Source organism: Sorghum bicolor, chromosome 3 (genome assembly GCF_000003195.3).
Source record: "Sorghum bicolor cultivar BTx623 chromosome 3, Sorghum_bicolor_NCBIv3, whole genome shotgun sequence".
NCBI classification, from domain to species: Eukaryota; Viridiplantae; Streptophyta; class Magnoliopsida; order Poales; family Poaceae; genus Sorghum; species Sorghum bicolor.
In genome coordinates, this window is record NC_012872.2 from 39371635 (window position 1) to 39399011 (window position 27377).

At 49.7% G+C, this 27377-nt stretch overlaps 1 protein-coding gene across 1 annotated transcript; it reads right to left on the reverse strand.

Annotated features, from left to right (window-relative positions):
* On the reverse strand, positions 1-27377 carry LOC8069597 (AMSH-like ubiquitin thioesterase 3). Its single transcript, XM_002457870.2, has 14 exons — positions 26934-27377; positions 26679-26743; positions 26503-26596; positions 26087-26251; positions 25847-25953; positions 20315-20429; positions 20164-20210; positions 19743-20049; positions 19249-19338; positions 19111-19173; positions 17848-17922; positions 17153-17215; positions 922-974; positions 1-510 (listed from the first exon to the last, which is right to left on the reverse strand). The coding sequence occupies exons 1-14, from the start codon at positions 27048-27050 to the stop codon at positions 330-332; spliced, it is 1542 nt and encodes a 513-aa protein (XP_002457915.1). The 5' UTR covers positions 27051-27377; the 3' UTR covers positions 1-329.

Sequence of the window (27377 nt, forward strand, 5' to 3'; positions counted from 1 at the left end):
ATCAAAATTTGGTTTTTACTTTTTACTAATTGTACACACAAACTTAAATTATTGTAATATTATTTTGTTCCCGTTGTAAAGACATGATCCTAGTATAATAAAAAAACAAAACAGAAACAAAAGATAAAATAAAGATAAAAGGGGCCGAGAAAAAATAAGCACCCCTTCACGCCATGTTGCATATCATGATAAATTGATTAATTGTCACTTGCCCCGACATAGAAACAAAACCGCCGTTTCAAGACAACTTGTGTAGACAGAAGTGGAACAGAAGAGCTATGTGCAAGACATTGTGGTTTTTGGAATCTGCAAAAGTCGTTTATATCTTCTCATGCTTCACGTAGGTCAATCATCTCAAACTTCACATTCGGGTTCATGTATACATGGGAGCAATGCTCATAGATTGGTGTCCCATCTAGGGGCTCCTCATGAGGGTGGAATCCAGTCGCATCACAATCATGGATCACGCCCATGCCACATGGCTCCGTGAGATGAAATATGCCATGTTTTCTGTTCAAAGTAAAAATAAGAAGACAATTATATCACAAGATTACACAAATAGGATAGCACATATTTGTTGCAAATGGTTTCAGGTTTGGCTACAATTATGCAAAAACAGGAGACTACGGAATAAACGCAGCTGAGCTTCACCTAATTTATATGGCCAAAGAGTTAAAAATTATCAGCAACAAGAGCTAATAAAAGGTGATAGATAACAACATTGGTTACCTTCGAGGGATTTTATTCAGTCAAGATCTTACATAATTTATAGCATAAATACAACAAAAAATCGATAAAAATCAGCCTTCGTCAATGGTATATGGATAAGTATTGAGTAGCATTATTGACTTTTCTTCTTGGCTAGCAGGCCAGATTACAATGACCAAAAAATTGATGGTGCAACATCAATGAAAATAATACCTTGTTGTATCCGTAGGAGCCATAACTATTGCAATCGCTTCTGGTAGCATAATCTATCACCAAGATGACAAACACATGATCAAATCAAAGAAAACAATAATTTGCTGAAATAATTCTGAAACATTAAAATGTAGTGGAGAGAACATTTGCAATATAAAGAAACAAAACAGTGTAGGACTTGAGTGCTTAGCCACAATGGATCCTAGAACATTTCACTGTTGGTGAACACAAGACAATTTTCTGGTAACAGCCAGAGGGCAGCTTGCCTGCTATGGCCTTTTGATTGAATTTGCAAAGTGGAAGTCGTGGTTACAAAACCCCTGTCCCAACTCCAGCTCTTATAGGCTGTGAGCCACCCCTAGGACTATAGCATATTCTAAAGCAGAAAAGGTAGATGCTTTGATTACTTGGCTGCCAAGGGTCTTTTATCTTCTTGACCCCCAAGCAAACCATTTACAGCAACCTAATGGTGAAAGTTAAAACTGAAAAACGCAATGGGCAATACTTAGGCCCTGCTAAAAAGATGCATGACCAACTGCTATCAATTCTACCCCTTGGTCTTGTTCTCCTTTGCTGAGATTGCCCCAGACCGATCCTCCTTCTGAGGTCTTCAAACTTGGTCTTGCCCAGAGCCTTGGTGAGAATGTCAGCTAGCTGATCACCAGTTGAAATGTGCTCTGCCCTGATGCTGCCATCCTCCAAACAGCTTCGGATGAAATGGTACTTGATCCTGATATGCTTGCTGCGCTCATGGAAGACAGGGTTCTTTGCTAAGGCCAGTGCAGACTTGCTGTCGACCTTCAGTTCAACAATGTCTACAGGTCTTCCAAGTAGCTCAGCCAGCAATCTTGACAGCCACATGGCTTGTGTGGCAGCAGTGGTAGCAGCCACATACTCTGCTTCACAGCTCGAGAGTGCCACCACTTTCTGCTTAATGGACTGCTAGGACACCAGGCACTGACCAAGGAAGAAGAGGACTCCGGTGGTGCTTTTGCTTGTATCTGTTAACTGTGAAGACTCTTATATTATAGGCCTGTAGGCCCATATGGTCCAGCCCATGAGGCTCTCTAGACCTATATATACTTATCATCATCCCTCTAGAGAGTTCATGCTCTCAGATCCCTAAGGTACGTAACATGGTACCAAAGCCATGGATTAGGGTTAGGACTAGACTCATCTAATTCACCCACGATCCTTTTTTTTATCCTTTCCTCTGCGGCCCGTCATCGCGCCTCCTCTGTTTCGTGCGGCCCGTCGTCGCGCCTCCTCTGTTTTGTGTGGCTCGTCGCCACGCCTTCGTACGCCGTCCGCCGTCTTCGCCTCTGTGCGATTCCGCCGTCTTCGTCTCTGCGCGAGTCATGCGTGGACCCGGCCTGTCCTTCACACGCGGATCGCATCACGATCACGCGCGGACGTCCGTCGTCTTATTCTCCGTGCGAGTCGCGTCTTCACGTGCGGACGCGGACCCGACCCGTCGCGCGGCCTCCTTCACGCAGACGCGACGCGCAGATCACGTGGCCATGTGGACGCCCTCGACTTCGGCTGCGGGCACGTGCAGACTCACACGGCCGTGCAGACGCCCCTGACATCCGCGTGGACCCGCCTTCTTCACGCGTGCGTGGACTGTGCGGACTCCTTCACACGGCCGTGTGGACGCCCTCCGGCTGCGGGCGCGCGGATCACGCGCGGTCTTCACGCGGATGGACCTCCCATGTCTCTGTGGAACTCCCCAGCACATTGCGGTGATATCCATCCTCTCACTTCTTAGCCTTCAACTGCTATTGTTCAGATTCCATCATGTCTTAGTCTCATCATTCTGCTATTGTCATCAACATCACACTGGATGGTCAGAACTATTTAGAGTGGGCTTTTACCGTTGAAACTGCATTGAGGGGTCATGGTCTTTATTTTCATTTGACTGATGATCCACCAACTCTTAAATCCGACACTAGTAATGTTGCTTCTGTCAAAACATGGGAAATCAATGATGGGAAAGTCATGGCTGCTATGGTTAATAGTGTTAAACAAACCATGATTATGAGTCTGCGCAAGTTTAAGCAAGCTAAACCTATGTGGTCTTATCTGAAGGAACGCTATGTCCAGGACAGTGGTGCTCTTCAACATACTCTTATGCAGCAGCTTCATGGTCTTGAACAGAGAGATATGTCCATTGATGAGTATTATTCCGCCTTTGATCGTTTGATGGGTTCTTTGATTTCCATGGTGCCTCAGTGTACAGCAGGTCAGAACTGTACAACACTCTCCTTTATTGAGCAATTCCTTACCTATAGATTTGTCATGGGAGTGAAGGCAGAGTTTGATTCTATTCGTACCAGATTACTTCATACTTCTACTCTGACCATGCAAAGGCATTATCTGAATTGCTTGCTGAAGAGACACGTCTTCAGGCTCTGTCTACTGTGCCTAATCCTCACAGTGTGTTGGCAGCTTCTCATCAGAGGACTAGTACATTAAAAGAACCCTGTAAGCATTGTGGAAGGACTAATCATAGTTCAGATAATTGTTTTGCTAAGCATCCAGAGAAGCTGGCTGACTTTTGCGCTCATTGTGCTGCTCGTGGTCATGGTACTTCTTCCACTCCTAGAGGTTCAGCTCTGTTGCTGCTTCCTCGACTATTGGTACTCCCTCGTCCTGGTGCTTGATTCTGGAGCCTCCTTTCACGTGACATCCGATCAGTCCCAGCTGGTTGCCTGCAAGCCGGTCACTGATGGCACTTCTATTCAGACAGCTGATGGTACTTGTCATATTACTCATCAGGGTTCACTTTGCAATAATTATTTTTCTGTACCAAATGTTCTTTTGTCGGTTGGTCAAGTTACTGACCAGAATTGCTTTGTTGGATTTGATGACTCATCTTGTTTTATTCAGGACCGTCACAGCGGGAAAGTGATTGGTGATGGATAAGTCTCTGTTGGCTGGTGGTTGTGGGCTGCAGTAGGCAGCACATGGTCCTTGTGTAGGACAGCATCCTTGACTGCTTTTAGGACAGCAGTTAGCATCTGTAGGACAGCATCTTGACTGCTTTTAGGACAGCAGTTAGCATCTGTAGGACAGCATCTTAGACTAGCATCTTAGACTAGCATCTTGGCATATGCTGGCTGGTTAGCAGCCCTATAAATATGTATCCCCAACCCCTCAGGTTGGCATAGCATTGTGTGAGAAATAAACCCAGAAAATTGCCCCAACTCAGTGTGCTATCCTCTCAATGAGAGTAAGGATCCTGCTCACACCTAGAGCAAGGATCCAGCGTCTAACAAGTGGTATCGGAGCTGTAGTATCCTGTAGCCTAAGCATTTCCTGCTCAATCCCTTCTCCAGTCGAGCTCCCTGCCTCGCAGCAGCCCCGGCTGGCAGCAGCAGCTGTTCCGGCTGCCTCTGCTCTCCGCGCAGCAGCGCGCAATGGCCGCAGAAGGGCAGTCTCAGCACTCGGGCACCTCGAGCGCGCGGCGTCGGCAGGAGGCCGACCTCGCTGCAGCAGAGGAGCGCAGGCGAGCAGCGGCAGCGACCGCTGCAGCAGCAGCGAGGGCGTCGAGGCTGGCCCAAGCGGAGCTGGCAGCAGCCAGAGCGGAGGTGGAGGCAGCAGCAGCTGCAGATGCAGCGCGTGCAGCGGCAGCGGAGGTTGAGGACCTGCGCAGCAGTCACAGCAGCTCCATCGCTGCTGATGACAGTGCTGACCCAGACCTGGAGCTGCTGGAGAGAGATGCAGCACGCCGGCGAGCGGCGCAGTGGGCAGCTGTGCACGCCCACGAGCGTGGCCGCAGTCCAGACAGGCGTGGAGGCGCCGGCGGCGTTCCTGGAGGAGGCGCGCATGGCAACGGCGGTGGACGGGTCGAGGAAGAGCACGGCCTTCGCAGGCCGCGTGGCTCTCTCTCCCCGGACCGGTACCGTGGCTACCACGGGTACCATGCTGTTGCCAGGGACGTTGGCCCTGGTGGTGGGTGGCCTACCCTCACCAAGACCAACTATGTTGAGTGGGCTGCGGTGATGAAGGTGAGACTTCAGGTGCTGCACATGTGGGAGGCAGTCCGGTACGGCGACGTCGACTACGACCAGGATCGACGGGCACTGAATGCCCTCATCGCTGCAGTCCCGACCGAGATGCAGTTCTCACTTACCAGCAAGCGGACTGCCAAGGATGCTTGGGACGCCATTGCTGCAGCACGCATCGGCAGTGATCGCGCCCGCAAGTCCACACTGCAGCAACTCCGCAAGGAGTGGGAGGACTTGGCCTTCAAGCCAGGTGAGGACGTTGATGATTTTGCTCTCCGTCTCAACACTTTGCTGCGGAAAGTGGTGCAGTTTGGTGACAACACCTACAGCGAGGAGAGAGCTGTCGAGAAGCTCTTCCGCTGCGTCCCCGAGAAGTACAAGCAGATGGCTCGCTCAATCGAGTCCCTGCTAGACCTCTCCACGATGTCGATCGAGGAGGCGATAGGTCGCCTCAAGGTCGTCGACATTGACGAGCCACAGCCCTCCTCGGGGCCCAAGCTCCTTCTCACCCGGGAGCAGTGGGCTGCCGGGCAAGGTGACAAGAAGAAGGGGGAGCCTTCTTCTGCAGCAGCCAGCCGCAAGCGTGGCAAGCGCGGCAAGTCACGCAAAGGCGCCCAGGCCGGGGCGCAAGGGCGTGCCAACGGAGGCGCCCGCGGAGGTGTCCAAGGCGCCGCCGCCGAAAAACCCAAGCCGGCACAAGATGACTGCTGCAGGAACTGTGGTCTTGCTGGCCATTGGGCTAAGGACTGCAGGCAGCCACGACGCGCCCAGGCCCACGTCGCGCAGGCGGAGGAGGAGCAGCCAGCTCTGTTCATGGCACATGCTAGCGCCGAGCCATCTCCAGCAGCACCGGCTGCAGCGGCTCTTCTCCACCTCGACGAGGCCAAGGCACACGCCCTCCTCAGCAGCGGGTCCGGCGGCAGCGACAAGATCGATGGGTGGTGCCTCGACACCGGCGCCACCCACCACATGACAGGCCGGCGGGAGTTCTTCTCCGAGCTCGACTCCAACGTTCGAGGCTCCGTCAAGTTCGGGGACGCCTCCGCCGTAGAGATCAAGGGCGCCGGCTCCGTAATCTTCGTCGCCAAGAATGGTGAGCATCGGCTGCTCACCGGCGTCTACTACATCCCCGCGCTGAGGAACTCCATCATCAGCTTGGGACAGCTGGATGAGAATGGCTCGCGCGTGGAGATCAAGGACGGCGTGCTTCGCATTTGGGATCCTCGTCACCGACTTCTCGCCAAGGTGAACAGGGGGAGCAACCGCTTCTACGTCCTTCACGTACAGGTGGCGCAACCTTTTTGCCTTGCAGCTCGGCGAGACGATGAAGCCTGGCGGTGGCACGAGCGCTTTGGGCACCTCAACTTCGAGGCCCTGAAGCAGCTCGGCAACAAGGAGATGGTGCAGGGCATGCCGTGCGTCGACCACGTGGAGCAGTTCTGCGACACCTGCGTCCTCACCAAGCAGCGACGGCTGCCCTTTCCCCGCCAAGCAAGCTTCCGCGCCAAGGAGAAGCTGGAGCTCGTGCACGGCGACATTTGCGGCCCCGTGACACCGGCTACACCTGGAGGACGACGCTACTTCCTCCTCCTCGTCGACGACGCGTCCCGCTACATGTGGGCTGTCCTCCTCGACACCAAGGGGGCAGCCGCGGACGCCATCAGGCACCACCAAGCTGCTGCGGAGAAGGAGTGCGGCCGCAAGCTTCGGGTGCTGCGCACGGACAACGGCGGCGAGTTCACGGCGGCTGAGTTCGCGGCGCACTGCGCCGACGAGGGGATCCAGCGCCACTTCACCGCGCCGTACACCCCGCAGCAGAACGGCGTCGTCGAGCGCCGCAACCAGACGGTGGTCGCCACCGCCCGCGCCCTCCTCAAGCAGAGAGGGATGCCGGCGATCTACTGGGGAGAGGCGGTGATGACCGCTATCCATCTCCTCAACCGCTCGCCCACCAAGGCGCTTGACGGCATGACGCCGTACGAGGCTTGGCACGGGCGCAAGCCGGTGGTGAGCCACCTCCGCATCTTCGGTTGTCTGGCGTTCGCCAAGGAGCTCACTCACGTCGGCAAGCTCGACGACCGCAGCACTCCAGGAGTGTTCATCGGCTATGCGGAGGGCGCCAAGGCCTACCGCATCCTCGACCCTGTGACACAGCGCGTCCGCATCTCCCGGGACGTCGTGTTCGATGAAGGGCGAGGCTGGACTTGGGACAAGGCGGTGGACGACGGCTCGGCTTCGACCCTCAGGGACTTCGTCGTCGACTACGTCCACTTGGAGGGAGCCGGGGGAGCTAGCAGCTCGTCCTCACCGAGCTCGCCCTCCTCGGCACTCAGCTCGCCATCAGCTTCGGCGAGCCCACCACCGCCTTCACCACCAGCGAGTCCAACACCACCGGCTACACCACGCACTCCTGCACCGGCTCCCCACTCTCCTGCACCGGCACCGGCAACTCCAAGGTCGGCACCAGCAGCTTTGGTCCGTCAGCGTTCGGTGGAGTTCGCCACTCCACTGTCCGGCGACGAGGATCGCGTCGACGCCTACCACGACGATGAGCCTCTACGCTACCGCACCATGGACAACATCCTCGGTAACCAACGTGTCCCTGGGTTAGCGGCACACGACTTCGAGGCGGAGCTGCACCTGGCACACGAGGACGGTGAACCTCGCTCCTTCGCTGAGGCGGAGGGAGACGCGGCATGGCGTGCCGCGATGCAGCAGGAGATGGACGCGGTCGAGCAGAACCGCACTTGGGAGCTTGCTGATCTCCCTCGTGGTCACCGCGCGATCACCCTTAAGTGGGTGTTCAAGCTGAAGAGGGATGAAGCCGGTGCCATCGTCAAGCACAAGGCTCGCTTGGTGGCTCGAGGTTTTGTGCAGCAGGAGGGGGTCGACTTCGACGACGCTTCGCCCCCGTAGCACGGATGGAGTCCGTGCGACTTCTCCTTGCGCTAGCTGCCCAGGAGGGCTGGCGTGTCCATCACATGGATGTCAAGTCGGCGTTCCTTAACGGCGATTTGAAGGAGGTCTACGTGCACCAGCCGCCGGGATTTGTGATTCCCGGCAAGGAAGGCAAGGTGCTTCGTCTGCGCAAGGCCCTCTATGGCTTGCGGCAGGCACCGAGGGCGTGGAATGCCAAACTGGATTCCACAATGAAGGGGATGGGCTTCGAGCAAAGCCCGCACGAGGCGGCCATCTACCGGCGGGGCAGGGGACGAAAGGCCCTGCTGGTGGGTGTCTACGTCGATGATCTTGTGATCACCGGCACCGAGGAGGTGGAGATCGAGGCGTTCAAGGAGAAGATGAGGGCGACCTTCCAGATGAGCGACTTGGGCCCTCTCTCCTTCTACCTGGGGATCGAGGTCCACCAAGACAGCTCCGGCACCTCTCTCCGCCAGGCAGCCTACGCCAAGCGCATTGTGGAGCTGGGCGGTCTCACCGGCTGCAACCCAGCCCACACTCCTATGGAGGAGAGGCTGAGGCTGAGTCGGGAGAGTACGGAGGAAGAGGTGGACGCGACGCAGTACCGGCGTATTGTGGGCAGCCTTCGCTACCTTGTCCACACGCGACCGGACTTGGCGTTCGCCGTCGGCTACGTCAGTCGGTTCATGCAGCGACCGACGACGGAGCACCAGCAGGCCGTGAAGAGGATCCTCCGCTACGTCGCGGGCACCTCCGACTACGGTCTGCACTACCCGAGGTGCCCCGGTGCGGCACATTTCATCGGGTACAGTGACAGCGACCACGCCGGCGACATCGACACGAGCAAGAGCACCAGCGGGACGCTCTTCTTCCTCGGCAAGTGTCCGATCAGCTGGCAGTCGGTAAAGCAGCAGGTGGTGGCTCTGTCCAGCTGCGAGGCAGAATACATCGCAGCCACTACCGCTTCTACTCAGGCTCTGTGGCTGGCTCGGCTGCTTGGCGATCTCCTTGGCAGAGACGCAGAGGCAGTGGAGCTCAGGGTGGACAGCAAGTCCGCCTTGGCCTTGGCAAAGAACCCAGTCTTCCATGAGCGCAGCAAGCACATCCGGGTGAAGTATCACTTCATCAGGAGCTGCCTGGAGGAAGGGAGCGTTCGGGCCAACTACATCAACACCCAAGACCAGCTCGCCGACTTTCTGACCAAGTCCCTTGGGCGAGTCAAGTTCCAAGAATTTCGCACCAGGATCGGGATGGCTCAGATACCCCACAAGGAGCCACACAAGACTTAGGGGGAGAATGATGGATAAGTCTCTGTTGGCTGGTGGTTGTGGGCTGCAGTAGGCAGCACATGGTCCTTGTGTAGGACAGCATCCTTGACTGCTTTTAGGACAGCAGTTAGCATCTGTAGGACAGCATCTTGACTGCTTTTAGGACAGCAGTTAGCATCTGTAGGACAGCATCTTAGACTAGCATCTTAGACTAGCATCTTGGCATATGCTGGCTGGTTAGCAGCCCTATAAATATGTATCCCCAACCCCTCAGGTTGGCATAGCATTGTGTGAGAAATAAACCCAGAAAATTGCCCCAACTCAGTGTGCTATCCTCTCAATGAGAGTAAGGATCCTGCTCACACCTAGAGCAAGGATCCAGCGTCTAACAATTGGGACTGGCCACCGCCATAAAGGTGCTTCCAGCCTTTACATTCTCGACACCCTACGTCTTCCTTCGTCTGTTGCATCTACAGCTCATGCCTCATCCGCTGCATCGTCATCCGCTTCCTTCGCCAAGTGGCATCATCGTCTTAGTCATCTTTGTGGGTCTCATTTGTCCTCTATGATAAATAAAGATTGTTTAGGTCATACATCCATTGAGTCTAGCTTTCATTGCAAGGGTTGTAAACTTGGCAAACAAATACAACTTCCGTATTCTTCTAGTGTTTCTCATTCTGCTAGATCTTATCAGTCTTTTGCTTGAATGGTTCACACACAGTTTTCTACTCCTATTAAAATTCTTCACTCAGACTCTGGGGGTGAATATTTGTAAGCTGCTTTTCGACAATCTTTGTCATCTGAGGGTACCCTTGCACAACTTTCTTGTCCAGGTGCTCATGCTCAGAATGGCGTCGCTGAACGAAAACATCGCCATCTCATAGAGACAGCTCGGACCCTATTGATTTCATCTTTTGTCCCTTCCCATTTTTGGGGTGAAGCTATTTCCACTGATCCACCTATTTTCATCACGCCACCCTTACCTTCTGATCCACCTTCACCTTCTGCAGCAACTCCACCTCCACCACCTCATTCCTTTTCTAAACCACCTATCACACGTGTCTTCAGCCGTCGTCCCAAAACCCTCACCCACCTTCCTTCTAGTTCTACCACCTCGGCCAGTCCTGATGAGCCCGTTGTTGATGATTCTAATAATAATACTATTGATGAGTCATCTATTGTTTCTGATGAGTTACAGGTTGGTCCACGATATAACTTTCGAGATTGTAGCTCTATTCATCCTGCAGACAAGTATGGTTTTCCTTTTCCTCATGTCAATGCTATTGTTGATGAGCCATCCACTTATCAAGAAGCTGCTTGTATTCCCGAATGGCAGCTAGCTATGTCTGAGGAACTTGCTGCTCTTGATCGTCAAGGCACTTGGGATCTTGTTCCTTTGCCATCACACGTGGTACCTATTACATCTAAGTGGGTATTCAAAGTTAACACCAAGTCAGATGGCTCCATAGAACGATACAAAGCTTGTCTTGTTGCCAGAGGTTTTCAGCAGACTCAAGGTCTTGATTATGATGAGACATTTGCACCAGTTGCTCATATGACAACAGTTCATACATTACTTGTTGTGGTGGCTGCGTCTTCTTGGTCCATCTCTCAAATGGATGTCAAGAATGATTTTCTTCATGGTGATTTGACTGACGAAGTTTATATGCAACCACCTCCAGGTGTGGTTGCTCCTCCAGGATATGTTTGCCATCTTTGTCGTGCTTTATATGGCCTAAAACAGGCCCCTCGTGCCTGGCATGATCGTTTTGTATCTGTCATACGGGCTGCTAGTTTCTCACCTAGTGATCATGCTCCGGCCTTATTTGTTCATTTGTCACCATGTGGTCGGACTTTGCGACTTCTATATGTTGATGATATGCTGATTATAGGTGACAATGAGGATCACATTTCTTATGTGAAGCAGCAGCTTAGTGCTGAATTTCAGATGTCGGATTTGGGTCCTCTCAGTTATTTCTTAGGCATTGAGGTCAAGCGATCCACCAAGGGATATCAACTTTCTCAGTCTAAGTACATTCAGGTCCTTATTGTTCGTTCAGGCATCACTGATGACAGGACTGCTGCTACACCTATGGATCTTCACTTGCAGCTTCGTCTCACTGATGGGGTACCTCTTCAGGATCCCTCTCGATATCGACATATAGTGGGCAGTCTTGTTTATCTCACTGTCACCAGGCCATACAGTTCATATTTTGAGTCAGTTCGTTTGTGCCCCAACTTCTGTTCAATTTGGACATCTTCTTCGTGTCCTGCGATATTTATGGGGGACATCATCTCAGAGTCTATTCTATGCACATGACAGTCCACTTTAGCTTCATGCTTATTCGAACTCTACTTGGGCGAGTGACCCCAATGATCGACACTCCATCACAGGATACTGCATTCTTCTTGGTTCTTCTCCTATTGCATGGAAGTCCAAGAAACAAGCAGCTGTATCTCGCTCTAGTACAGAGGCTGATCTTCGAGCCCTTGCTACTACTACGGCAGAGATTGTCGGGCTTCGATGGTTGTTGGCTGATTTTGGTGTTTCCTGTGATGTTGCCACACCTCTTCTTTGTGATAATACCGTAGCCATACAAATTGCCAATGATCCTGTGAAGCATGAACTTACAAAGCATATTGGTGTGGATGCTTTCTTTACTCGGTCTCATTGTCAACAGAAAACTATTTCTCTCCAGTATGTGCCTTCTGAGTTGCAATTGGTTGACTTTTTCACTATAGCACAAACTCGAGAGCAGCATCGGCTTCACTTGATCAAACTCAATGCCTCCAATCCTCCGCTTCCACCTTGAGTTTGAATGGGGGTGTTAACTGTGAAGACTCTTATATTATAGGCCTGTAGGCCCATATGGTCCAGCCCATGAGGCTCTCTAGACCTATATATACTTATCATCATCCCTCTGGAGAGTTCATGCTCTCAGATCCCTAAGGTATGTAACAGTATCAATGTCGCCACCAAGGTCACTGTCGCAGTAGCCGACGAGGTGGGCGCTGCCAGGGGATCTCAAGAAGTGCAGCCCGTAGTCCAGCGTCCCGGCGAGGTACCTCAATATGCGCTTCGCAGCTGCGAGATGCTCCATGGTGGGCTTATCCATGAACCTGCTGACGAAGCCGACGGCGAAGGCAATGTCTGGCCTTGTGTGAACCAGGTATCGCAGACTGACAATCAACCGCCGGTAGTGGTTAGGATCGACCGCTTCGGCCGTGCTGAAGCGGCTGAGCTTCAGTCTCTCTTCCATGGGAGTTGCTGCAGGATTGCAGCCCTCCATGCCTCCGAGCATAGTGAGTTTGCCGGAGATTGATTCCTGAAGCCGATCGGACTTCGACGCCGAGGTAGAAGCTCAGCAGCCCGAGATCGCTCATCTCGAAAGCCTTCATCATCTGGGCCTTGAACGCCGCCACTTCCTTCTCGTCGATGCTAGTGATGATCAGGTCGTCGACGTAGACGACGAGCAGAATTGCCTGTCCGCTGCTCCGCCAGTATATGGCAGCCTCGTGGGAACTCTGCTGGAAGCCCATCTCCTTGAGCGTCGCGTCTAGCTTCTCGTTCCAGGCCCGAGGCGCCTGGCTAGACCGTAGAGTGCCTTGCGCAGGCAGTACACCTTGTCTTCTTCCCCGGCGACGACGAATCCCAGCGGCTGCCGCACGTAGACTTCCTCCTTAGGTCAACATTGAGAAAGGCGTACTTCACGTCCATGTGGTGGACGGGCCACCCTCCTGAGCTGCTAGCGCGAGGACCCTGACCGACTCCATGCGCGCCACTGGCGCAAAAGAGTCATCATATTCGATCCCCTCTTGCTGAACGAACCCGCGCGCCACCAAGCGCGCCTTGTGCTTGGTCACCGCGCCCCGCTCATCCTTTCAAAGTGATGGGCCGGTGGCCAGCCAGGAGCGACACTAGCTCCCAGGTGCGGTTCTGCTCCACGGACTTGAGCAGGGTCATCCTTCGCCTGTAATCCCGCATGAGTCAGGTGGACCTCAACAAAGAGACGCGGCGGCGGTGGCGGTGTAGAAGCATTGCCGATGATGTTGGCCACTGTGCGGTCGCGCAGGGGCTCGTCATCTTGCCAGGCATCAACCCAGTCCTCATCTCCCTCTAGTGGCGAGGCAAACTCCACCAGGTCGCTGGTCTCAACCGCCGCGGCTACTGGAGCAGAGCTAGCGAGGGAGTCTTCGGCACGTCCACGTCGCCTCCATCATGCTCCCCCGAAGCAGAAGATAGCGCGCGGGGTGGACTTGGTGAAGATGGTGCTGAGGAAGCAGATGCGGGTGCCGCCTCTGCTTCGGCGGGCCACTCAATGTTGAAGTCGCTCGACGCCATTGCAGAGGGTCCGGCCGCCGATGTCGCCCAATTCCACCGCGCCCCTCGTCGAAGATGACGTCGTGGGAGGTCTTGACGCGCCCGGTCGCCTGATCGTACACTCGGTAGGCCTTGGCACCCTCGGCGTAGCCGACAAAGATGCCATGGAGGCCGCGATCGTCGAGTTTGCGCAGCTGCCCCAAGTCGCATGTGTAGGCGATGCAGCCGAAGACGCGCAGGTGCGCCACGGACGCCGCGCGCCCATGCCAGGCCTCGTAGGGTGTTATGCCCTACAATGACTTGGTGGGCGAGCAGTTCAGCAGATGAACTGCGGTCACCACTGCCTCCCCCCAAAACCGAGCCGCATGCTGCGCTGCTTGAGCAGAGCCCGCGCCGTGGCCACCACAGTTTGATTCCGCCGCTCTACAATGCCATTCTGCTATGGTGAGTGCGGCGCGGAGAAGTGATGCTTGACTCCCTCCATGGCGAAGTGCTCGGCGAGCTCGGAGCAGGTGAACTCTCCACCATAGTCGGTCCGCAGCACCTTGAGTTCGCGGCAGGACTCCTCTGCCTGAGCCTTGATCTTCTTCACCGCCTGCGCAGCCTCGTCCTTGGTCGCGAGCAGCACCACGAACATGAACCGCGTGGCGTCATCAACCATGAGGAGGAAGTAGCGCCGGCCTCCCGGAGTCGCCGGCGTGATGGGCCGGCACAAGTCGTCGTGGACGAGCTCCAACGGCTGCTCGGCGCGGTACGCGGCCTTTTGTGGGAACGGTCGGCGGCACATCTTGGTGGTGACGCAGGTGTCGCAGACCTGCGCTGCGTGCTCGATCAGGGATGCCTAGGGCCATAGCCTCCTTGCCGAGCCGATGCAGAGCGTCGAAGTGCAGGTGTCCAAACCTCTCGTGCCAGCGCCAGGCATCGTCGTCCTTCCACGCGGCGAGGCAGATAGGCTGCACGGCGTCGAGGTGAAGAATGTAAAGGCGGTTGTGGCCGCGCTTTACCTTGGCGAGGAGGCGCTTGCGGTGATCCCAGATACGCAAGGTGCCGTGCTCGATCTCCACCTTCGAGCCCGCTTCATCGAGCTTACTCAGGGACATGATGGAGTTGCGGAGCGCCGGGATGAAGTAGACGCCACGGAGGACGTGGTGCTCACCGTTCATCGCCTGGAACACGACCGACCCCACGCCCTGGATCTCCCATATACACTAAACTCCATCCATTCATAAATATATAACATTCTAGAAAGTGTGCAGTCAAGTTCTTCAACTTCTACCACAAGCTCTCAAGATAAGTTATTAGCATTAGCCATATGGGTTGGTGCATTCATGAACACTAACAGTATGTGTTGCCCAATTCATCAAGGATTTAGATCAGGGAAAGCCCAGAGGGCAGCTTGGCCCTTGGCCGCTTGGATTGAATTGCAAAGAGGATTACAGACTTGGTTCAGAGGAGGGGGTCTGCCACTTATATAGCAATGTGGTCAGCCACCAACTCCAGAATATGCTAAAGCAAAAAGTAAAGATGCCTGCTCCTAACTTGGATGCCAAGGCAATGCAACTACTAATGCATAAAGTAAGATTAGCAATTAGGCTTAACTAACATTGTCCCCCTTAGGCCTAATGCTGGTTGATCTGCTCCAAACCAATTCTCCTCATCTCCTGGAACTTGGCCTTGCCTAGAGACTTGGTGAGTATGTCTACAAGCAGATCAGTAGTAGGGATGTGGCTGTCCTTGATGCTTCCATCTTCCAGAAAGTCTCTAATGAAGTGATAATTGATCCTTATGTGCTTGCTTCTGTCATGGAAAACTGGATTCTAGGCCAGGGCCAAAGCAGACTCGTTGTCCACCTTCAGCTCCACCACATCGACTTCTTTGCCCAGCAGCTCCCTGAGCAGCCTGGACAACCACAGTGCATTGCAGCAGAGGCAGTGGCAATGTACTCTGCCTCGCAGCTTGACAAGGCCACAACCTTCAGCTTGATTGGCTGCCAGCTGATCAAGCAATCACCTAGGAAGAACATTGTCCCGCTGGTGCTTTTGCTTGTGTCAACGTCGCCGGCGAGGTCGCTGTTGCAGTAGTCGATGAAGCACACCGTGCCAGGAGCCCTCTTGTAATGAAGACCATAGTCCAGGGTCCCGGCCACGTAGCGAAGAATGAGCTTGACGGCCTGCAAGTGCTCCACCGTGGGCTGTTCCATGAATCGGCTCATGTATCTGACCGCGAACGCCAGGTCCGTCCGGGTGTGCACAAGGTACCGGAGGCTGCCGACAAGCCGCCAGTAGTGCGTGGAGTCCACCTCCTCAGCCTTGCTCTCCCTGCTCAGGCGGAGCTTCTCCTCCATGGGCGTGTGCACCAGATTGCAGCCGGTCATCTTGCCGTGCTCGAGGATCCGCCTAGCATAGTGAGTCTGGCGAAGGGTGATGCCACTGGCATCCTGACGCACCTCGACGCCGAGGTAGAAGCAGAGCAGGCCGAGGTCGCTCATGTCGAATCTTTCCTTCATCTGCGCCTTGAAGCTCATTGACTTCTTCCTCTCCAGCGATGATGAGGTCGTCGAGGACGAGCAGGACAGAGCGTCCGCTGCCCCACCAGTACACGGCTGCCTCGTGCGGGCTCTGGGTGAAGCCCATCACCTTCAGGGTGGTGTCCAGCTTCGCGTTCCAGACGCGCAGTGCCTGCCGCAAGCCGTAGAGGGCCTTGCGCAGGCGGTACACCTTGCCTTCTTCTCCAATGTATACCTCCTCCTTGAGGTCGCCGTTCAGGAAGGCGGACTTCACGTCCATGTGGTGCACTGATCACCCCTCCTCAGCTGCCAGCGCAAGGAGGACATGCACCGACTCCTCCTGCGCCAAGCGCTCCAGTGCCCCGCTGCTCCACCGTGGATGCTACAGCTGCTGCTGCGGCGGCGGCTGCCCGAGCGCAAGCACTCTCGGTGGACATGTCTCTCTCTGGGTAACCCTAAGGCTCTAGATACCAATTGTTGCCCAATTCATCAAGGATTTAGATCTGGGAAAGCCTAGAGGGCAGCTTGGCCCTTGACCGCTTGGATTGAATTGCAAAGAGGATTACAGACTGGGTTCAGAGGGTCTGCCCCTTATATAGCAATGTGGTCAGCCACCAACTCCAGAATATGCTAAAGGCCTAAAGCAAAAAGTAAAGATGCCTGCTCCTAACTTGGATGCCAAGGCAATGCAACTACTAATGCATAAAGTAAGATACATAGCAATTAGGCTTAACTAACAGTATGTAAAGCATTCGTAAATATAATTGACTAATTTTACCAAAAAGATACTATGATTTTTCAAATAAAACTAGATGTGTTGGTGCGAAAAATGCCACAAATAAAAGGACTGATTAACAAGGGATCCCAAATTGAATAAATTAAGCTCCACAGTACAAAACAAACATGACAGCTGAGGCATGACTCCTAGATGAAGTCAGTCTTCCTGACACTAGTTTCCAGCGAACTAAAGTACAAACAGAATGAGACGGATAATTTAGCAAATATAATCCAGATATTAAGATAACTGCACTGCTATCATGCATTTAAAATTCTAAATCACTGCCAAAGTTGAACAATAAACTGACATGGAATTTTAAAAAAGAACTTTGCTTTAGCTACAAAAACAGTTATAGGACAACAAAGTGCTGAGTACAATACAAAACACGAACTGCTATAGTGGAAGTAGGAAACACAGTCAAGTGCTCACCTGATATGCGTAATGATTATGAAGATCAATGGAAGATAGGAAGCAGGTCTGTGTTGGATGTGTCTGTGAAGAATGACAGAAAAGTAGCAACAAAGTTAATAATCAGCTATAGTATTATGTTCCAATCATGCAATGACATTGGCAGTTGTGGCAACTGTGCGCACTCCATACTACATAGTAGTGGCATACATCAGCCATACATTGGCCTCTGCTGACTCCTGCTGAGGTATGGCAATAGGCCATCACCTCCTTGTACTAGTTAGTACACTATATAGTAGTGGCATACATCAGCCATACTTAGTAGTTGAGGCTGATCTCAGCCATGTATTGGTAGTACATGTAGTTGGTGTACAAATGTACCTTGTAGAGGTACTAGATTTATGTATATAAGCTAGGCCAATGCAATGAAAAGCAGTTCAGAGCAACACTCTTTCAGAGTTTCAGACTTGTGCTGTGCTGTGTTTGTGTGCTCTGTTCTCTCCCCTTCTCCTACCTCCAGCCAAGTGTGTGCTGGTGAGCTGATTGCTCAACTGTGCAGGGAATAGCTGGCCCAACATAATCCTTGATCCTTCTGTATATATCATAAAATACAGCAGAAAAGATAGAACAAGATACTTGAAGTCCAAGGGAGCACATATAACCCTTTCACTTGATGAACCTAAAAAAAAAGTAACCAAACCGAAGTGCAGACTTACATGAATCCAACCAAGAGACAAAAGGGAGCCTTTGTCCTGAACTTCAAATATTTCTTCTTCATTTGTAGCTTGACACTGCATAGTTAATAAAAATAGTTCAAGTATATTTCTGAAAATGCAACATTTTGGAGACTGCGGCAACACATAAACTCATACCCACACAATCCAGTGTTCACCACAACAGCCATGTAGGCTGATTATACTCCACTTATCGCCTGGCCATGCAAGTTAGGCCATAAAATGATCTCAGTTACATGGTTTGCAAGTACATGGTTGATGGTCCTGAACGGGCAGAGCGGCCAACATGGAATGGCTGCTACAAAAGGCTGAACAGAAAAAATGGGAACTGGAGTAGCTTTTAGCTGATAGCCGGGCATGGGTGCGATGAAAATTTCAGCCCCCATTTCCATGCCCATTGGCATATAAGGATGCTTGCCATTTGGGAGTCTCTCCATCTGCAGGCACCCCTCACTCTATAACTCTTTCCTCCTCAAGACTCCAGGTCATGGTTTTTGAGGCGTCGCCTTGCCGTCAAGGTGCGCCCCAGGCACCATAGGATGCCACAGGGTTTTAGTTACACCATATCGCCTAGACATCCAGGCATACCTCCAGCGCCACAGGACGCTGCAATGCCTCAAAAACAATGGCACAGGTAACCTCCCCCCCCCCCACTCCTCCTCTTCATAGGCCAACAGTAGACTATATGTATTGTTCAGTCCTTGCTATTACATTGGTTCACTATGGTACTCTGCCTACAGCCTACTTATTTGTTTATTCCAGAAATTAGAGCTTGTAGTTAACCGAAACTGTAATTTGCTCATTTGCAGGATGTCAGGCACTGAATCACCTTGTTCCACCATCAATTTTACATTTCCTGATTTTTACATCCATAAATATATGCATATTATTGATACTGCACAAACCGTTACATGCCGTCTACACAGCCTAAACGCTTAGCTATGGGAGATTACTCAATTTAGCGCTCAGCGTCTAGGTGAATTAGATGTAATATGAAAGCATAGGTTCCTAGTTAATTCACACAACAGATGCAAATCTACATCAGTTTCCAGAGGTCAACAGAAATCTAAGATGGTATTAGTATAATTGAAGTGCTCCTTGCTTTGGGTCTCACCAATATACAGCAACCCCAAAGATATTTTCAAAAGCTGTAGTCGATAACAAAATATTTACAATAAATACTCTGGTCAGAAACATCTAATGAGGAAAATGAACAAGAGCATGTAAAGGCATAAAATAACTTACTGAATCAGATGTTGATTTCTGCTTAGGAATTATCAATGTCGTCACGTAAAAGGTTCTCTTTTTCTACAAAAATATATATTGTCAATGATGCAGCCAAGTATAACATTATTTTTGTTTGCTTTTAAGGGAGGCACATACCAGAGTACCAGCGAGAATTCCACAGGTTTCCAAATTCTTTGCAGTATTTAACTCAGCGACGCTCAGGAAACACTCCATTAATGCCACTGGCTGACAAATAGGTAAAATCAAATCATCAGACAAAAAAGTCTACAATGAATCAGATAAGAGAGAACCATCGTATTCATGTACCCCCGGCGTCCCTTTTTAAGTGTCGTTCTCGCATATCAAGAAATCAAATGTATTCAACTTTAACCAAATGTATATAAGAGATTACTAATATTTATGGTGTTTATCGTGCATAATAAGTATCATTAGGTTAATCATTGAATATAATTTTATACACTTATATGGAGACATAAACATTACTAATATTTTCTATAAATCTAGTTGAACTTAAGAATGTTTGACTGACAAGAATATCTAGGCAACACTTAAAAAGGGAGAGAGGTCGTATTCACTTAAATATAGTGAACTTGGGGCAGAAGAAAAGGGAAACTGCATTTTGAACTTACAACATGCAAATTCTGATAGCGTCCGGTTTCAGAGGTAGCAAGTCCTGGTCTTGGATCAGCAACTCTTGATGGAGGAATTGGTCCATGCTCAGGATGCAATTGAGCTAGGACAGGTGGGGGAGAAGGTTGTCTAATATTCAGCTGGGAAAACTCTGCAACCAAACCAGGAGACAACGAGGCTTGTTCTACTGGTAAAGACCACCTGCCATCATCAAGCGAGAGAACAGAAAGCATATCATCACTTTTGTCCTGAGATGCTGTACTGGCACCCTGCAAACCATCTTGGTTCAAGATAGTTGGCATTAAACTGCAGAAGCAAGCAAAAGATAAGGTCATTTCATCTGAAAGTATCATAGCTCCATATAGCTGTTAGTATGGAGTGAATTTCTTAGAATAAGCTAAATACTAACGAAGTTCTCACCTAGAAATGTCACTTTGGGTTAATTCAGGATTATGTGGATACTCAATCTGCAGCAGGCATTTAATGAAATACGAATGTCAATCAAATGCTAACTGCTATACTCTCCAAATACATAATGAAATATAAATAGAATAAAACAAAATAGATATACCCTGATACCAGTAACAGGCCTTGTCCATTGACCCAGATTCCCCTGAAGCCCATTAGGTCCTAGTATTGAGTGTCTTGATAACGTTTCCTCTTTTGGATACAGCATGTTGGTAGGTCTGCATTTGCAAGGTAAATTAATATATATAATAATAGTATGTCATGAGCTATCTTGCTCAGGCATATAGTAAGTCTCCCAATATAAGGAGAGGAGATGTTATCAATCAAAGGAAAGCAAGAAATTATCTGGAAAGAAATTATCTTGCACTTTGTAAGTAGTAATACACATACATATCAGAATCAGAATTACATTTCTAGAGGAAAGCTGGATAAGAAGAAACAAAGTGGATAGGGAGGCAAGGAAAGCAGACTAAGTTAATCAAGCATAAAGTACATTGCACTTGCTTCACAAACAAAGTGCAGTGCACGACCCAATCCTAGACAATGTGTGCTGTAAAATATCATCAGGAGATTGATAAATATAGCAAGCGAAAATCACACTTAGATTATTAATAAATTGGATGAAAAGCAAATATGACCATAGGATCATATGGCTATTATCCAAAATTATGCTAGTGCAATTAGAAGTAATAGATGCAAAACATGTCAGAATGTTACAGTGTTGTAGGCTCTGGTTGTGGTCGTCTTTATTCTCTGGGTCAAATGAATCCTTCCACTATTCTAGTTTGGAATGTCCGAGGGCTTAATAGAAGGGATCGCCGGAATTCTATCAGAGATGTTATCCATTCCAGTAACGCTGACATTGTCTGCTTGCAAGAGACCAAGGTTGCTAATATGTCCCAGCATCTTTTCCTGTCAGTGTTCGGTTCTGCGTATGATCACTTCACTGCGCTCCCGGCCAATGGGACTAGAGGAGGAACTCTGATTGCCTGGAAAGGGTGTTCTTGCCAGGCCATTGCATCGCGGATAGACACATATTCAGCTTCAGTTTTGTTTGCGGAACAAGATGGTCGTAACTGGTGGTTCACTGGTGTCTACGGGCCACAAGGAGATGATGAGAAGGTGTTGTTTCTGCAAGAGTTAAGAAATATCAGGGCTATATGTAATGGACCTTGGTTGCTGGGAGGAGATTTTAACCTGATATATCAGGCTGCTGACAAAAATAATGCAAACTTAGACAGGGCAATGATGGGAAGGTTCAGGCGTTTTCTGGATAACAATGACCTCAAGGAGATTCCGCTTTTGGGTCTTAAATACACGTGGTCCAATGAAAGGAGATCGCTTACTTTGGTCAGGCTAGACCGGGCTTTTTGCTGTGGAGATTGGGAAAGTATTTTTCCTGACGCTGTCTTGCAAAGCACAACAGCCGGAGTCTCTGATCACTGCCCGCTCATTCTTGGTCTGAAGGTGAGCACTACCGGCAAGCGTCGATTCCATTTTGAGTGCTTTTGGACCAAATTACCTGGTTTCCTTGATGCTGTGAAGCAGAATTGGGAGGCTCCCGTACAATCTAATTGTGCGGTAGAGCGCATTTTCATTAAACTGCAGCGTCTCTGCAAGGGGTTGCAAAAGTGGGGGCAACAGAAAGTAGGGAATATTAAAGCTCAGCTAGAATTGGCCAAGGAGATCCTGCATCGTTTGGAAATAGAGAGAGATTTTAGGGAGCTCTCTGATCATGAGGATTGGCTGAGAAAGAAGTTGAAACTTCATTGTCTCGGTTTGGCTTCTTTACAAAGAACCATTGCACGGCTGCGTTCCAGGATCCTGTATATCCGAGAAGGTGATACCAACACCTCTTTTTTCCACCAGCAGGCTAGATATAGAAAAAAGAACTTCATCTCAAAATTACAAGTTGGGAATCAGGTGGCTGTCTCACAGGAAGAAAAGCAGAGGGCGGTGGATGATTTCTATGATAATATTCTGGGCAGGGCTGAAGAAAGGGAATTCACTCTTGATTTAGATGTATTGGATATTCAACAACATAACTTATCGGAGCTGGATGTTCAATTGATAGGCAGCAGCTCTCTGTGCCTTGTCGAACGGAGGTTGTAGTGGTGAGAGACCGGTGGGCGAGGCTTGAACGTCATGCGGCGGCGAGGTGCCGTGGTCGCGTGGAAGAGAGGAAGAGGGAAGGGGCGACGGCTAGGGTTTACTGGGAAACTCCCGGCTCCCTAAAGGAAGCCGAGTATAATAATACTCTTCCTTAATCTGTCCAATACGATTACAACTCATATATATAACTATTTGATCTACCAATTAAGGAAATAACTTTTAATAATAAATATGAGAAATAAATATGGGCTGGAAGCCCCTATCCCTGCGCCTAATCTTAGCCACTACTGGGCCGCCTCCTGGCATATTGGATGCCGGTCATAACATCAATTCTCTGAGGATGAACTATGGGCTACTATTAAGGATATGCCCTTGGACAAGGCTCCAGGGCCAGATGGATTCACTGGGAGGTTTTATAAGTCCTGCTGGAGCATTATTAAGGGTGATAAGGGTGATGTGCTGATGGCGTTAGACGCCATCCAGCAAGGCCATGTTTTTAAATTCCGGCTACTGAACACGGCTTACATCACACTGCTGCCTAAGAAAGTGGATGTGATTGAAGTGAAGGAATTTTCGGCTGATAAGTCTTATTCACAGCTTTGCCAAATTAGTGACTAAACTCTTGGCTAACCAGCTAGCTCCTCTTTTGCCTTCCCTAGTTCCAGGGTTTTTTTCTAGAGTGGTTGTTTTTGTAGGCTGGTTTTTGTGTTTAGTGTTCCTTTTGCGTGTGTTGGTGTGAGTATGGGGTGGTGTTGAACCTGTTTTGTACTTCGGCATTTATGCCTCCTTTTTTTTCTCCTATCTTAATGCAATGATACGCAGCTCTCCTGCGTATTCCAGAAAAAAAGAGTGCTTTTGTGCGGGGAAGGAGAATACACGATAATTTTATGTTGGTGCAGCAAATGGTAAAATCCTTGCATAAGAAGAATGAGGCTCATATCCTTCTTAAGTTGGACATCTCCAAAGCATTTGACTCTGTTTGCTGGTCGTTTCTCCTGGAAATTATGCGTAAGGTGGGGTTTGGTCAGCGGTGGTGAGATCTCATTTGTTTAATCTTGTCTACCTCTTCAACACAGATCTTAGTGAATGGAAAACCCGGGGACATTATTTTCCACCATCGTGGCCTCAGACAGGGAGATCCTCTGTCTCCGATGTTGTTTATTCTAGTTATGGATGTACTGAACTCAATGGTCAACTTTCCCACTTTGATGGGCTTGTTGCAGCCTCTTGCTTGTTGCAGCCTCTTGCAGTTCAGCAAGCACGACATCAGGTTTCATTCTATGCTGATGATGCTGTGATATTCTTGAGGCCCTACAATTTGGATTTGATCACTATCAGGCACCTACTGGACTTGTTTGGACACGCCTCCGGTCTCAGAACTAACTTGGCTAAAAGTTCAGTTTCCCCTAATCACTGTAATGATGAGGATCTGGCACTCACGACAAATATTCTCTCATGTGCTATAAAGACTTTTCCTTGCACGTATCTTGGCCTCCCTCTCTCCATTGGAAAACCAACTAAGGAGGTGCTGCTACTTTAGTTGATAAGGTGGCAGATTATCTCCCTGGATGGAAGGCTTCACTTCTGAATAGGGCTGGACGGTTAGTACTGGTTAAGGTAGTGCTAACAGCTGTCCCAATATATCATTTAATTGCTCTGGACCTTCCAAAATGGGTGATTAAGGCTATCGATAAAAGGCGGCGAGGTTTTCTCTCGAAGGGTCACCAGCAGGCGGGCCAATGGTGGCAATTGCCTAGTAGCTTGGGAGAAGGTACAGAGACCACTTGAATATGGAGGACTTGGGGTTCATAATCTTGAACTGCTCGGTTGCGCACTCAAGATTAGGTGGCTGTGGGCACAAAACACAGACGACGAAAGGCCTTGGGCTGGCCTTCCTATTGCTGTTCCTCATAAGGCCCGGGCTCTCTTCCATGTTGCAGTCGATGCCATTGTCGGAAATGGAGAGAAAGTTCTATTCTGGACAGATAGATGGTTAGAGGGGCATACCATGGCTGAAATAGCAACTAACTTGTTCAAGGCAGTTCCAAAACGTACAGCCAAAAGGACTGTGGCTCAAGCAGTCAAGCCTTGCACAATAGAAGTTGGATTCAAGATGTAAATGGAGCTCGTACGGTCGAGGTCCTACTTGAGCTCTTCCAGACTTGTGATATTGTGGATGGTGTCGCTTTGCATCCAGAGACTCCAGACCATTATAGATGGAAGTTAACCCATATGGATCCTATAGCAGTAAGTCGGCATATGCAGCCTTCTTTGAAGGATCCATCAAGTTTGGCTCATGGAGAAGGATCTGGAAAACTTGGGCTCCACCGCACTGTAAGTTTTTCGTCTGGTTGGTATTTCACAACCGGGTATGGACAGCTGATCGTTTAGCAAAAAGGAACCTACCCCATCCTGAGGCTTGTCCTTTGTGTGATCAAGAGGACGAGACAATAAATCATTTGCTAGTGGGCTGCGTGTTTGCTCGACAAGTGTGGTCCCTGGTTTTGCAACAGTTAGGGCTGTTGCAATTGGCACCACAGCCTTCTGCGACTCGTTTTTCTGGGTGGTGGAAAAGATCTACTGCTGCTGTCCCCAAGGACGCGCGTAAAGGCCTTAATTCCTTGATAATATTGGTGGCTTGGGAGATTTGGAAGCACCAAAATACTTGTGTCTTGATAATAAGAGACCAAGTATTCAGGAAGTCCTTACGGCTATCAGTACAGAGGGAGAGATTTGGTGCTCGGCGGGGGCCTCCAAACTCCAAGAACTTGTTGTTAGGTCGCTGCCTTCTGGGGCATAGGGCATGAAAGTTTTTTGGTCGTTTTTAGATCCTTGATGTGGCGATTCTGTAATCCAAAGTCTAGTGTTGGGGTGTGTGAGTTGTGGGGGGTGTGTATGTGTGGGTGTTGGGTCTCTTGGACCTATGTACCTTTTTTCTACCTTATTGAAATGACGCGCAGTTCTCCTGCGCTGTTCGAGAAAAAAAAGAATATGCACAGTTGCAGATTTGTGGAAAAAATATGAGCATAAGTGCACTGTAAAAAAAAGATTGTGTAGATATCTTTTGAGAACATCATGTCCTACTTCTACTCTTACAAAGTATATGTGATAATTTCTTTAGCACATATGACAATTTCTCATCTATGATCTTTTTTTATTTTTTTTAAGTGGACAAATAAAATGATCCAATTCAATAAAATGCTTCCACACGTAGTTTCTAAAAATATTTAAGAATTCAACTCAAACTAGTGCAGTGAGGACAGATGGTTTTAAAGCTGCCATGAGCAGTCATAATAGTAAAAGCAATCCCTATTGTCCTAATCGATGTACATCCCATCAAGATACTGAAATAATTAAGGTAAGCCAGTGAACAATTCGTATCTGATCTTTTGTAGTTATGCAAGCACATGGCTGTCCCCAACTTTTCAACCTGAAATCCCATATGCCTACTCATCTAATTACATCTTTAGGAAAATGATGTTGATTGTATCACACACATAATCAGGACGAAGTGGGGCCTTACGGTTTCATAGCATGTCTATAAGGTTGAATACTCTGTGATGTAGCTGCTTGATGCTTTGAACCAGGTAACGGTTTCTGCAGTAGTCTAGTAGGGCTTCCAGCCAATGACTGTAAAAGAAGGGAAACATTAGCCAGATTCCTTGAACCAGCAAATAACTGTTTAGATAGAGCACATTGTCCCTTCCTTTGATACTGGATTGAAACAGTAAGGACGTAAAGTGTAGAGCAATTACATGCATACCTTTGACATATATGGGTCTGGGGTCTGGTGCTCCAACCCACTACTTGCAGCATAGGTTCCATATACACCATTAGGTTCATCTGCACCCCTGCTATTACAGGTGGCAATTTGTTGCTGCACAACTGGCTTCAGGGACTCTAGCTCATTGACGACACCAAGAATTTTCTACAACAAAACAGAAAACAGTATTAATCACTCAGCAAAAAAAAATTCTGGAAACTATGCTTGGGTTCAACAACGCATTGTGATCCTGAAGAGTTTGTATTCTGCATTCTAGTCACAATAGCATGCATGTTCCAAGAAAAAAAAAAGAAAGTATCGCATTGTTCACTTTTTCCAGCATAACAATTTGCTGTCTACACTCTACAGTAAGAACACTAGAAAAAAGAGATGATCTAAGCTCAGCAATGCAATACCTCAGAGTTGTGTGGGCCTTTCTTCAGGAATTCCTTTTCTCTGGCCTTAAATGCATGGTAATCGCGATGTTTGGGTATGGTCTCAAGCAACAAGCTGCCAATGAGCAGAGATAACATTTAACATCCAAGCTGATAATATTAAGAAGCAATTGACAAGATTCCAGTATACACCTCACCTCGAGTATCTCAGGAGGATGATGTAGAGGTCCAGAACATTCTTCTCTTCTCGATACACATTAGCCTGCGGGCACCACATAAAAAGACAGAATTAACACAATATACCAGCTAACTACCTATTCTTAGGGCAATTGCACAGAAATACGTCCAATATAGCTCACGAAACGCGCGCTCGAATCCAAAGCTACTACCACTATTAGACGCAAAGCTAATAGCTCCAGCACAATAAGGCGATGGGATCGATCACAGGGCACCTGGCGGAGGAGGTTGTCAGCGATGCGGAAGTAATAGTGGATGCTGATGCGGTGGTCGACGGCGACCGGCCGCGCCATGGACTCGATGCTAGTCCCGTGAGATAGTCCCGAAGCCATCTCAGGTGGGCGAGACTGACTCCACGGCAGGCCAGGCGATGGATCTCTGCTCCAATCCGCTACGGGAGGACAAATTCGACGGGCGGTCACAGAGGCGGGCTAGGATAAACCGAGGATGTCACACCCGTAGCCGCGGCGGGTCACCGGCGACGTGAGATCCAGACGGGATCGGCGTGGGCAATCCCCTTGTATTTCTGAATGTAATGAATCTATACATGGCTATCGGGCCGTGGCGGCACGGCCCGGCAGCATCGCGTGTTACACCGTGCTGCGTCTTGCCATCGTGCCGCCATGCCGTGTCATATCCGTGTCTCGTGCCAGGGCTAC

Excerpts from the sequence above, each read along its gene's own strand:
- LOC8069597 (XM_002457870.2), bottom strand. The coding sequence starts at position 27,050 with ATGGCTTCGGGACTATCTCACGGGACTAGCATCGAGTCCATGGCGCGG. Across the intron at positions 26,597-26,678 it reads ATCCTCCTGAGATACTCGAG|CTTGTTGCTTGAGACCATAC; the intron begins GTGAGGTGTATA and ends GCTCATTGGCAG. Across the intron at positions 26,252-26,502 it reads AAGGCCCACACAACTCTGAG|AAAATTCTTGGTGTCGTCAA; the intron begins GTATTGCATTGC and ends GTTTTGTTGTAG.